Source organism: Macaca thibetana, chromosome 18 (assembly GCF_024542745.1).
Source record: "Macaca thibetana thibetana isolate TM-01 chromosome 18, ASM2454274v1, whole genome shotgun sequence".
Classification (NCBI taxonomy): Eukaryota; Metazoa; Chordata; class Mammalia; order Primates; family Cercopithecidae; genus Macaca; species Macaca thibetana.
In genome coordinates, this window is record NC_065595.1 from 57,390,882 (window position 1) to 57,404,743 (window position 13,862).

The 13,862-nt window shown below is 46.5% G+C and overlaps 1 protein-coding gene across 2 annotated transcripts in view; it reads right to left on the reverse strand.

Moving 5' to 3' along the window:
- CABLES1 (Cdk5 and Abl enzyme substrate 1) overlaps positions 1-13,862 on the reverse strand; it is a 125,868-nt gene that overhangs the window by 55,041 nt on the left and 56,965 nt on the right. For both annotated transcript variants that reach the window (XM_050767984.1, XM_050767985.1), the window contains exon 3: positions 9,757-9,849. In XM_050767984.1, coding sequence (XP_050623941.1) covers positions 9,757-9,849 — 93 coding nt within the window. The remainder of the gene's footprint in view (positions 1-9,756; positions 9,850-13,862) is intronic.

The window sequence follows — 13,862 nt, forward strand, 5'->3', positions numbered from 1 at the left end:
AGAAAACACTGTGGCTCAGTTCTTTATCCACTCCCATCTCAAATCCTTTTACATCTCTCTGAAAATTCCTCCCAAGGGAGGAGATAGCTCAGTCAACTCACTGCTGAGGACATTTCTCTACCTGTTCACAATGAGAGGATTCTCGAAGCAGACCCAGGAGGCGGCACTTCCAGGGTACATGAAGCCATCTCCTGCATGCCATGCCAACATTCAACACCCAGATGACTTCAAAAGGACACCCAGTAAAGCCCACGCAGGCACGTGACAGAGGGAGGAGACACCCACGTGAAATGAGGGCTCTGTCGCTCTTCAAGACAGAGGTTTATGAGTCTCAAGAACCGTGAGCACCAAGAGGAAAGGTCCTTTAACAGGACCATGAGGGTCACTAGACATAAATGTCACAAAAGTCACTGAGTGTCTCCAGTCTTTTTTTTTTTTTTTGAGACGGAGTCTTGCTCTGTCTCCCAGGCTGGAGTACAGTGGTACGATCTCGGCTCACTGCAAGCTCTGCACCCCTGGGTTCACATCATTCTCCTGCCTCAGCCTCCCAGGTAGCTGGGACTACAGGTGCCCGCCACCACACCGGGCTAATTTTTTGTATTTTTAGTAGAGACTGGGTTTCACTGTGTTAGCCAGGATGCTCTCGATATCCTGACCTCGTGATCCATCCGCCTTGGCCTACCAAAGTGCTGGGATTACAGACGTGAGCCACCGCGCCCGGCCGAGTGTCTCCAGTCTTTTTTTTTTTTTTTTTTTTTTTTGAGATGGAGTCTCGCTCTGTCGCCCAGGCTGTGGTGCAGTGGCCGGATCTCAGCTCACTGCAAGCTCCGTCTCCCGGGTTTACGCCATTCTCCTGCCTCAGCCTCCCGAGTAGCTGGGACTACAGGCGCCTGCCACCTCGCCTGGCTTTTTTTTTTTTTTTTTTTTTTTTTTTTTTTGAGACGGAGTCTCGCTCTGTCGCCCAGGCTGGAGTGCAGTGGCGCGATCTCGGCTCACTGCAAGCTCCGCCTCCTGGGTTTACGCCATTCTCCTGCCTCAGCCTCCTGAGTAGCTGGGACTAGAGGCGCCCGCCACCGCGCCCGGCTAATTTTTTGTATTTTTAGTAGAGACGGGGTTTCACCGTGGTCTCGATCTCCTGACCTTGTGATCCGCCCGCCACCTCGCCTGGCGGTTTTTTTTTTTTTTTTTTTTTTTTTTAATATATAGTTTTTAGTAGAGACGGGGTTTCACCGTGTTAGCCAGGATGGTCTCGATCTCCTGACCTCGTGATCCGCCCGTCTCGGCCTCCCAAAGTGCTGGGATTACAGGCTTGAGCCACCGCGCCCGGCCGAGTGTCTCCAGTCTTTATGCTCAGAATCCTAGCTGTCCTTCGGATGAGTCAGTCCTTCCTAGCCAGCAATGAGCGAGGCTGTGTAAATGTCTGTCATCTTCAAAGGTATATCTAATGGCCGGGAACTGAGATTTGTCTTTACTTCCGTTTAGCCTCCACTCTGTGGCACACAGTAGGGTTCTCAGTGAAGATGCAGGTTGGAGCCCATGGTGACTGGCTCTCCTCTTACAATAAGCAGCAGCTTCCACTTGCCAACTGCCCTCCTCAGCAGGAGGTTCAAAGGCCCGTTCCAGATGCTGTGGCACTGGGCCACCAGCCACTGCTCTTCTTTGACAAAAGGCTTGCTCAGACATTTGTGACCAGCTTTTCAAAAAGATCTTGAGTTGCTTTTGAACTTCATATCAAAATTAACTATTTTAGAAGATAATATCCACCCAGTCTCTTTCTACAGGAAAGATAAGGTTACCAAAATGACCTGCAATGCCCACCCCGGACTTCTGGTTACCCAGAGTGATTGTGTTCCAAGGCGAGTCACATCACTCGCACCTCTGCTCAGCACGCTGCGTGGTTCCCACCTTGCTCACAACCAGACGGACCTCCGCGGTCACCACCGACTTCTCAGAGCTCATCGCGCCTTCCTTCCTTCCTCTCGCTCACCTCCACCATGTGGGTTTTCCTACAGTTCCTCAAACACACCCCGTCCCTTCCGCCTCAGTGTCTCCATGACTGCTGTTCCATCAGGGCGAATGTGCTTCCCCACTGGGATAGCCCCAGGGCTGGCTCCCTCACCTCCCTCACACCTCCACTCCCAGGTCTCCCCATCGCCCTAGAGTGCCCTTCTCCACCTCTGGCTGCCTCAGTCTCTCTCCATGGCACATCACCTCATCTTTCACCTGTGCACGTTTATCATTTCCCTCCCTATTGGGATGTAACCTGTTTTATTCATGGATACATCCCAATAGTCACAGATTAGGTGCCAGCAAACGTGTGGGGTGGGCTGAGGACATATGTTCCTACAGGGCACGTAGTCAAGGAACTGCCTTATTATTGGGCACCTCGTATCGGAAGAGTCATTAAGCAATAATTCCTCTTGCCCTAAACCCCGGTAACCTCTTATCTACTTTCTGTCTGTAGGGACTATTCTGGTTATTTCATCTAAATGGAGTCACATGACATGTGACCTTTTGTGACTGGCTCACTTCACTCAGCTTATTTCCAAGGTTCATCACAATTCCTTCCACAAAGTCCACTGCCAGGGGACCATCGTAATACACATCTAGCTTCCTATGACATGACATGCATGCTGATGGCAGCACCACCGATGGGATCTGCCCTGGTTGGGTGCAAAGGCGACACCAGCCTTCTTCGATACTAGCCTTCCATCCGGACAAGCTAAATTAGTTCCCTCTGTGTTGGCATTGCGTTGTGAGCTTGGGGTGGAACACATTGTCCTAAATGCCAAGTACTTTTCATGTGTACTAAAAAATCTATATCCTGGCCGGGCGCGGTGGCTCAAGCCTGTAATCCCAGCACTTTGGGAGGCCGAGACGGGCGGATCACGAGGTCAGGAGATCAAGACCATCCTGGCTAACACGGTGAAACCCTGTCTCGACTAAAAAAAAAATACAAAAAACTAGCCGGGCGAGGTGGCGGGCGCCTGTAGTCCCAGCTACTCGGGAGGCTGAGGCAGGAGAATGGCGTAAACCCGGGAGGCGGAGCTTGCAGTGAGCTGAGATCCGGCCACTGCACTCCAGCCTGGGCGACAGAGCAAGACTCCGTCTCAAAAAAAAAAAAAAAAATCTATATCCTGTGCTATAATCAATAGTCCACCTGAATTACATTTATCCTTGCTCGGTTTAATCTCGGTGGACTGGCTCTAGCATTTCCAGTGAATGAAGTATCTGGATCTTGGTTCTCATCTGTAATGCTCCTTCCTGCTTCTGCTCTCCCTGCTTTTAGCTTTCCACATGGCTGACAACGAGGCTTCTGGGCCTTTACTCCAATCACTGTCTGCACTGCAAGAGATAACGCTGGCGGGAATGGGAATGGGAATACCACGTGTTGTTCTACTCAAACTTGCCCTCAGGCTGATGATAATCAGCTCACAAATTTCAGCCACCTGCAGAAACTCCAGCTTCACAATCACCCGGCCCTTCTCACCACGCTATCTACAGGGACATGCGATAGTAAGGAATAGCCTGACATTTTGATGCAATCTACAGATGTAATGTCCAGGCACTTCCTCACTTTACTAACCAAGTTATTCCATCAATGAGGAATCGAAGCTGATGGGACATGACCTTTTCTTAGTGAACTCATGTTGACTGCTACCAACCTCCACACAAACCATCTGTTCTCAAACTCTGCTAAGCATCAGCTCTAGGCTTGCCAGTCTATGATTATTAAAATCTACCCTCTCCTGGCCTCACGGGTGGCTCACGCCTGTAATCCCAGCACTTTGGGAGGCCGAGGCGAGCGGATCACGAGGTCAGGGAATCGAGACCTTCCTGGCTAACATGGTGAAACCCCGTCTCTACTAAAAAAAATACAAAAAAATTAGCCAGGCGAGGTGGCGGGCACCTTTAGTCCCAGCTACTCGGGAGGCTGAGGCAGGAGAATGGCGTGAACCCGGGAGGTGGAGTTTGCAGTGAGCCGAGATTGCATCACTGGACTCCAGCCTGCACGACAGAGTGAGTCTCCATTTCAAAAAAAAAAAAAAAAAAAAAAATCTACCCTCTCCCATTACCCTCACACTGTTTTCCACTGAAAGCCAGCTTTTGCCTGGTATCAGACTTAGAACTTCGTTCATTCTCCATGGCACTTTAAAGATCATTTGTATTTCCAAATTCTTTCTATTCTCCAGGATCTAGCCCTGATTACTAAAATTCACTTAAAAGGCCTCTCTGTTTATTCAACAAACACTTGCTGAGTGCTTACTGTGTGCCTGGCACGTGGCTTTGTAGAGTCTACACTTCCAGTTCTACTTGGTAAGGAAGTTAAAAGCAGGCAGCAGCTGACATCTGCTGACCCTGTGCCACCATCCCAGGAAATTCGCCATCCTTTCCCTTCCGCTTCCGAACATGGTCTTAATAGTAACAGCCTATGGCTATTACTGGTGTTTCATTTTATTGTGGGAAAAATATACATATACACATATATAAAACATAAAACGCCATTTAATCAGTGTGCAATTCAGTGTCATTAAGTGCATGCACAGTGTTGGGCAACCATCATCACTGTGTATTTCCAAAACTTTTCCATCACCCCTAATAGAAACTCTGTACTCATTAAGCAATAATTCCCTCTTGCCCTAACCCCTGGTAACCTTTTACCTACCTTCTGTCTCTATGGACTATTCTGGATATTTCAATTCAATGGAGTCATATGACATTTGACCTTTTGTGACTGGCTCATTTAACTCAGCTTATTTTCAAGATTCATCCACATTGCAGCATGTATCAATGCTTATTCCTTTTCACGGCTTAATACTATTCCATTGTATGGATATACCACATGGTCTATCCACGTATCTGCTGAGACTCTGGGGTTGTTTCCACCTTTTAGCTATTGTGAATAACACTGCATTGGTGTATAAAATATCTGTCTGAATACCTATTTCAATTCTTCTGGGTATACAACTAGCAATTAATTGCTAGGTAATTAATTACAATGAGCAATTAATTAATTGTAAGATTATTTTATGTTTAACTTTTTGAAGAACCACCTAACTTTCCCACAGTGTCTGCACCATTTTATATTCCGTCAGCAATGCATGACTGTTCCAATTTTATTTTCTTTTTAACAATCTTGAGCTCACCTAGACTTTAGCCTCCCTCATCCCATTCTTGTAAGTTTGCCTAAGCCATTTTAAAAATTAATCCTTGGCCTTAAGCTAATGATTTTTAAAAAGTCAGAATGCAAGAGAGAATTTTCTCAAAGTCCACCATGACACACTACCTTACTGCATATGGATTTTTCTCTCACGTTCTCATCAATGGAGAGAATGAACTTTGCAGTCTGATGCCTGGATGTGAATTCTACTTCCTACTCTCTAGCTGCGAGCTCCAGTTTCCTCCTCTGTAAACTGGGATCATCAGTGTTTTAGTTTTCTGCAGTTGCAGAATAAACTGCCACAAAGTTAGTGACTTAAAACAACACAAATGTATTATCTTACAATTCTGGAGGTCAGAACTTGGAAATGGGACTCAAGGAGCTAAAATCGAGGTGTTAGTAGCGGTGGTTCCCACGGGAGGCTGTAGGGAGAACTGGCTTTCTTGCCTTTTCCAGATTCTTAGCGGCTGCCTGCATTTCTTGGTTTATGGCTTCATCTTCCATCTTCAAAGCCAGCAAAGCCAGAGGAGTCTTTCTCCTATTGCATCTCTCTGACACACGATCCTGACTCTTTCTTCCACTTTTAGGGCTCTGTAATTATACTGGGGCCACATGAATAGTCCAGGATAAACCCCCATTTAAAGGTCAGCTCATTTGTGCCTTAGTTCCCCTCTGCCATGTAACCTAACACAGCCACAGGTCCCGGGGATGGGACGTGGACATCTCTGAGGGCCGTTACTCTGCCTGCCACAAGACAGTAATGACCTACTTAGATTGTTTCAAGGATTATTTGTATTTCTAAATTCTTTCCATTCCTCGAGATATAGTCCTGAAGACAAACTCACTTGAAAGGCATCTCATTTATTTGATGAACACCTACTGAGTTCTGAGTTAATGAAACAAAGCATGTTTGTATTTTGGGTTTTTGTTTTTGTATTTGCTTTTGTTTTTGAGACAGGGTCTTGCTCTGTTGCCCAGGCTGGAGTGTAGTGGTCTGATCTTGGCTCCATCCCCCAGACTCAAGCGATCCTCCCACCTCAGCCTCCCTAATAGCTGGGACCACAGTTGCGCACCACCATGCCTGGGCTGCCCAGGCTGGTCTCAAACTTCTGAGCTCAAGCGATCTGCTTGACTCAGCCTCCCAAAGTGATGGGATTACAGGCGTGAGTCACCACATCTGGCCTGACACAATGCATGTTAAACACTTAGAGCCTGGCTGGCATCCAGCAAGCACTCAATCAAGGCATCTATTATCATCTTACCCTCGTAACTTTATCTTCTGGAAATATGCTCCAAGCCAGAAGAAATTACTTCTTAGTCTAAACTTTCTGCGACCGTGTTCCTAAAATCCAGGGTTCCTTTCCAGCTACGAAATCCAGCATGACCTCCCTCCGGGTCCTGAGGACTGGCCTGCCTTCTGTGTTAAGGCAGAATTGGAGCTGAGAGCAGCATCCCTCATGGCTTCCCCCACCCGCGAGGAGACGAAACACCCAGCAGGGCCAGCCAAGAACTCCGCACGCTCTGGTTCTAGCAGTGGCACTGACGTTCCCTCCGCTCCATCTGGCTGGTCTGTGATCTGTCGAGCACTGTCCTTAGCCTCCACCTGGCCCAGCGATATGCAGCATGACCCCAAAGCACCCTCAGCCTGGCTTCTCCGCACTGTATCCGCACACCAAGCCCTCTAGAAGGTCCCAACGCCAGCCTCACGGAATTCAGATGCCAGACAGATGAACAGTTTTTACAGAAGGCAAACTCCATCCTGCATTGAACCACATGCTTCTGCGGAAGGCGTTCACTTCCACTTTGCATGCCGGCTGGGATTTGTGGTCCAGCGTCACAGGGTGAAGCCATTCCTCACGGGTGAACATGGAGCCGTCTCAGGCCCCAAGGTTTGTTTCTAAGCAGCTACTCTGATATTGATCACGAGGTATACTTAAGTTTTTTGTTTTTCCAATGCCACAAGTATTGTCTTTTATTATGTCTGGTTCTCAGTTTTAAAAGCATGTTTTCTCCTTTCTGTCTCAAAATATGCTTGAAACTCTTGGTTAGGTCAGACCTGAGTATCACAATAGAGGCTCCCTGCTCATTTCCTGAGCTACACTCTGGTCCTTGCTGAGACGAGAAGTCCAAATCCCCCTCAATACTGGGGCCTCTATCACACGGTCAGCAGGTCTGGGGACGTGGGAGCCTCCATGCCAGGGTTTTCAGGGCCAGAACAGTGAATGAGCCGTGGATTTGGCCCGCAGACGGAGAGGCTGGGCTGTGCTGATCAGGGGTCCCAAGGAGACTCATGAACTGGGCACAGCCCGATGCACAGACGTGACTTAGACTGCACAGGCTGGGAGGGAGCCTGCAAGGGCCTTGGGGACTGTGCAGGTGCCACACACTCACCTCCCATTTCTGAGGTGGGGGGATCAGAGACCCCTAAGCCAGCACACGGGTCCCTCCCTCTGAGATCACAACCAGAACGTCTCCTACCTGTCATTTCAGGGACTGGGCTCACCCAATGCCCTGGCTGCCTCCAGCAGGAGATTCTGCTCCTGCCGCCCAGCTGCCGTGGGGCAGAACTTCTGCGTTCCTCTCTCGAAAGGCTGGGTCATGTCCTCTCATTCCTCAGCTCTTGACTACAATTTCCTTCTGTCACCTCAGAAATCGTATTTTCTTCCTGGCTTCCTCCCAGGCTCTCGCTTTCATCTGTCTAACGACAATCCCTCCTTGCTAATAAACCTCAAGTGGGAGGGCCAGCCCCTCCTGCCAGCCCTTTCATCTGCCCATTGCACAAGAAAACCAGCTCTTACCTGGGCATACGACTTGGCCATCGCCTCAGCCTACAGCCTGCGGTTCCCACACAGGCCCTAGAGCTCACTTTCCTGCCCTAAATTCCAACTCTCAGATGTTCAGATAAGCTAAGAATCCTCTTGCCTCCACCTGAAAACGCCCCAGCAGAACTGCCAGCAATTGCGGGCTTTGCTGTTTATGTTCTCCTAGGTCAAGAGTGTGCTGGGGAAGGTGGTTCCGTAATGCTCTTTGGAAATATCACTAATCTAAGTCTTTTATTAACTGTATCCTCTCACTACCTAACCATGCTGGGGTAATTATCTGACTTTGTGCCCTGCCAGCTAGCATCAGAGGTGGGAACACTATTCGCTTGACCCATTCCTTTGGCTTTGTCATTGATTTCATGGAGAAATTAAAGGCTTTCTACATTTATGTTATGGTTAAAGAGATCATGAACAAAACATAAATGTAAATCAATGATAGATAATTACACTAAGATGGCATGAGTACACTCTGTATTCTTTAAGTAAAAGCCTCACAAGAAAACAACAGCAGTGGTTAAATAAAGCACAATAATTCTTAAGTGTCAGCAAAAATAAGGGTGAGAGAGAGAGAAAGAGTATTCGATTTAACAAATAACTTGGTCAATTTACTAAAAGCATTGTACTTAAAATATGAACATATACTGATGATGTAAAAATCATTTGGAAATCTCAACTTTGCTCTTCTGAAACCATTGCAAATGTTATAAAATCATGTTCCCTGTCCTTACAAGGCTTTAAAACTAGGCATAAACTTCAAGATAACAAGCCTGTAAAAACTGTAATTGTTGTGTGTTATTACACAGGCTGTACAGGATATTTTATACCACCAACTTACAGTCATGCTGGGCCTTAATGAGTCTAACTAAAAGACTTTTTAGCAATTTTCATTTTGTATGGATTAGAGAGTATCAGTGAGGCCCATATGGTCTTCTATAAATTAGGAGATCAAACAAGAGTCTTCTGCAGCAGGACCTCAGCTCTGGATGGCGTCTCTAACTCACCCATTCAAGTCAGTGGGGAGCAACCGCCCCCAAGGGTTACAGAGTATCGGGGACCCCAGAGGTCTTGGACTCTGTCCCATGCACCATTGGAGCTGAGATGAAAGGACTTAGCCATTCATTCATGAGCATGCTGGCAACAATGATTCTATCTGTTGTCTGGAAGGTTTTAATATCACAGTCATATAAATTTCAACCAGTTTTATGTAATGGTGTTTCCCAAACAAGCAACTGAAGAGCCGGAGAAACACATACTCCAGATGTTGGCTGACCCAGGAATCGGGATCAGCACTGAGGAAGAATCTGCCAGCAAAGTCCTGATTCTACTCTCCTAAAGGGAGTCAAAGCCAGGACCCAAATTAAGTTCAGGTGCAGATCTGGGAGGGCATTTATTGACCAGAGCACACAGTGGTGGTGAAAAACGAAAACAAAACCAACAAAGCAGGAAAAAAAACAAATAAAAACTCCCCAAAACTCAACTGTTTTTCTGTTCAAAGGTTTCTATAAAAATCCTTTGTGTGCTCTCAAAAACTCAGTTTGTTTCTGGTCTAAACATCTCACTCTGCCTTAGGAGTCTTCGTAATTCTCTACAGATTCCTTTCGGTGATTCTGGCACGAGTGGGGTGGAAATTGTCGGGGAAGGTTCCATGAGATCCTATTCATCTTACAAGTGTGGGCTTGGGTTTGCTGAGTTTTGGACACTAAAACTGTCCCCTCGTCCCATCCCTGTCCCCATCCACTGGTGCTGGCAGCCGTTTTTGTGTGAATGTAGTACCTGCCATTCCTGGTATCGTGTTGCCGCATGTTCTTGATAAAATGAATCTTCTTAAAATTCTTTGGTCTGGGTGAACCTGAGAGAGTTCGACATCTGAAAAATAAAGTGAATTCGAAAACACAGTCAGTTGCCTGCTGGACAGCTGAGACATCTCCACATAAAGACAGGAAGGAAGGACCAGACAAATGGTTTGAGTCACCCCAAAGGAGGCCGGAGTCTGCGGGGATAATGAAGACAACACGGCTGGAAGCAAGGAAGCTTAAAACAGGTCCTATGATAGACAACTTCTTGATAATACTGACATTATTTTATATGGGTCTCTAAAAAGTCAACTAATCAAGAATATTGTCCCCTGCATTAAAAAAAAAACAAAAAAACAAAAAACAAAAAACGGATGCAGATTCCAAAGACATTATTCTTTATTGTCATCTTAAAAAGAATCCTCCCGTATCACCAAAGGGAAAGGGAATCAAAAACTGTACATTTAAAGGGGGTAGGGAAACACCGGAAAATTCAGTTCAAAAACAAGCCTGAATCATTTTTCTTCTGTAACAAGATTTTGGCCTGAATTACCTGGACAGCTGCCTTAAGTTTCAGGTTGACCTGCTATGCCTGGGAGGTCACAGCTTTACACTGAATGAGAAATCAGAGACCCAGCTAGTTGCTGTTTTTGTTTTGTTTTGTTTTGTTTTTAAGATAAATTTTAAATAAACATGTGTTGAACTAAAATGGCTTGGATTCAAGTTTTTTTAAAGTTTTGTTTTGCTGGAGTATACAACATTTGCCTGTACTATAGGACTGGCAAAACAAATCATAGGCCAAGGAGACCTTACTTCTGTGTAGTGTTTTCACCTGGCAAATTTTAAGTTACAAAACCACAATCACAACAACAGAAAAGCAAAATGCTCAACAAACAAGAGTCTCAAGTTTATTCTAGATAAAAGGGGCCGTGACTTTTTGATTTTGGGTTTTGCTACCAAAAAACCTTTCTGACCTGGGCCACAGGAGCCAGCTTCTGCCATGGGACATGGTGCCTGTGACCTGATTCTTGACTCTAAAGAAAGATTCTGGGCTGGCTGTGGTGGCTCACGCCTATAATTGCAGCACTTTGGGAGGCCAAGGAGGGCAGATCAACTGAGGTCTGGAGTTCCAGACCAGCCTGGCCAACATGGTGAAACCCCGTCTCTACTAAAAATACAAAAATCAGCCTGGTGTCGTGGTGTGTGCCTGTAATCCCAGCTACTCGGGAGGCTGTCGGCAGGAGAATCGCTTGAACCCGGGAGGCCAAGGTTGCAGTGAGCCAAGATCATGCCACTGCACTCCAGCCTGGGTGACAGAGTAGGACTCTGTCTGGAAAAAAAAAAAAAAGCAAGATTCTTTTAAAGGCTTGCAGAGCCCCGTTTGAGGACATTCAGTAGATGCTTCCTGTGGCTTTCAGGAGGGGTTAGAGTGGAGATGGGATTGACACTTCCCCCCAAATTCAGGCCTCAAACTTGGATTTTCATTTTTTTTTTTTTTTTTAAATAAAGACAAGGCCTTGCTCTGTCGCACCTTGCAGTGGTGCGCTCACTGCAGCCTCAAAATCCTCCCACCTCAGCCTCCCAAAGTACTGGGATCATAGGTGTGAGCCTGGTCCACTAAACCCAGATTTAATGGGCTCAAGGTTCAAGGAGATAGGGCCTCGCTCTGCCTTTTGCTCTCTGGGAACAGATCCAGAACCCCAAATGGCCTCATTTCTTCCTCCAGAATGACTGCTCGAATTTGCAGGCCACTCAAAGTTCCCACCTGTCACACACACACAAAGAAGGTTCTTGAAACATCAAGTCACTGGAAAGAGGAGAATCCCTGAAAGCATAAAGTGGTTTCTGGATAGGGCCAAGTGTTCAGAAGCATCCTTATACCCCTTCCGTGGCTTCCTTTCCCAGGAGTAGAGCTTCCTGGGCCAGCCAATCTGAGGGCAGCAGGCCAAGAGCTAGACAGTGCGCGGGTTCAGGCAGCTCACAGATCCTGCCACCTCAGCAAACTCTGCTCCTTCCTCCCACCTCCCAGCTGCAGGAAGCTGGGATTGACGCCAGCACAGAGGAAGGACGGCCTGAGCTGCTCCCTGCAGAAAGAAGGGCCCCAGATTCCTCAGCCTTCTTCTGGAAGTGGAAAGCCACAAAAGGGCCACAGGTGGCTGTCTGCACCAGCAAAGGAAGGAGGTGAGGCCGTGATCACTTTAACAGCTGCGGCCACCAGCATCCATCCACCCAGACGGTTTGGAAAACCAGGGCAGGTGCTGATGGCGAAACAAATAGAGGTTTTTCCTGACAACTAGCAGAAATGGCTTAACTCCTTATTTTTGGACACCAGGTAACCACCAGGCAGATGCAAAACTCCTCAGTCCAAGTCCTCTCATGATGCATGCTCAGTTCTTGGAGTTCCAGGTAGATACAGGAAATCCACTAACAAACCATGATGTGCTACAGAAAAGTAGGACTTTTAACAGGGTAACTTAACAAAGATCTTTTATTTCCCTATCAGCACCCAATTCTAACTGCACACACACCATACTAATCTAGCCCTTCATTAAGCAAGCTGTTTGTTGTCTTGCTTTTCTTTTTCTTTTAAGCATTCAACCAAATCACCAGGGAATCTAAGAAATGCTTTAAGAGAATTGTGGCGTTGGCAACAACTGCCAGGGAACTGGAATACTGGGCGCTCAGGTTGCGGCAGGTTAAGCAAAGAACGAATTAATTTCAAAGCTGCCTGCAACAATGTGTAAACATCCATTTAAAAACATACATTTTAAGTGATGCAAAATTAAATTAGCATAGAATTAAATTAAAAACTAATTTAAAGAAAGATTAGCTCTTTCTTGTTAGCACTGATTACAGGATATACTTAATTATGCAAAAGGTCTAATAGATGCCTTGGAGCCATTTGTTCTTCTGCTAAGCTTAAAAGCACGTTGGGCTAACAGCCTTCCACCCCCACAGTTCCCAAAATACTTCAGCATCATTATTGGTGTCACCATTTCACAGACTGGGGAAGGCTTCAGCGATCAGCCAATTGGTCTTCCCATTTTATAGATGGGAAACTGAGGCCCCAGAGACACTAAGTCAATTTCCAATGCTACATACCCAGTTAGAGTCAGGCTAAGAACTCAGGTTTCCAGGCTCCCCAACTAATGTCTTTTCTTCTATACCATGCTAATATAACTGCTAGGAATAAGTGAATTTCTAAGTAAAAATGAGAACAGTTATGATTTTTAAGTTCTCTTTTTTTTTTTTAAGTTTTCTTTTTTAAGAAACTCCAGGCTAGAGTGCAATGTCGAGCATAGCTCACTTAAGTCTCGAACTCTTGGGCTCAAGCGATCCTCTTGCCTCAGCCTCCTGAGTAGCTGGAGCTACAGGTGCAAATCCATGTGCCTGGTTATTTTTTCTTTTTTTTTTGGTAGAGATAGGGTCTCACTACATTGCCCAGGATGATCTCAAACTCCTAACCTCAAGCAACCCCTCTGCCTCAACCTCTCAAAGTGCTGGGGTTACAGGTGTGAGCCACCATGCCCAGCCAATATGAGAACTTTATTTATTTATGTATTTATGTGTTGACTGATTGATTATAGACATGGGGGTCTCACTACATTGCCCAGGCTGGTCTTGAACTCCTGAACTAAGCGATCTTCTTGCCTCCACCTCCCCAAGTGCTAGGACTATAGGTGGGAGCCACTGCACCCGGCTGAGAACCTAAAAAACTAAAAAAAAAATGTCCCTTAGTGGAATAAACACTTGATTTCTAAAACTCTCTTGATTTCTGACATTCTTAAAATTTTATAATAACAAGATTTGAGGTTCAGTGCAGTATTCTGTGAGAGCTGGTGGAAGTCACAGTTGAGGCCGACAAGCATTTTTACTGCACTCATTTGTGCTACCACAAGGCTGAGGGCCAGTCTGGGGGGACTTCGTGAAGGGGGGTGACAGGGCACCAACCAGGAACACAGAACCCAGGTCCTCCTCCGGCCGCTCCGCGACACCTCGAGACTCAAGGACACTGCATCCCGAGGCTGGAGAGCCCTGCCCGGGAATTCCTGAAGAGGGAAGAGCCCTTTGAGCCTGTACCCTGAG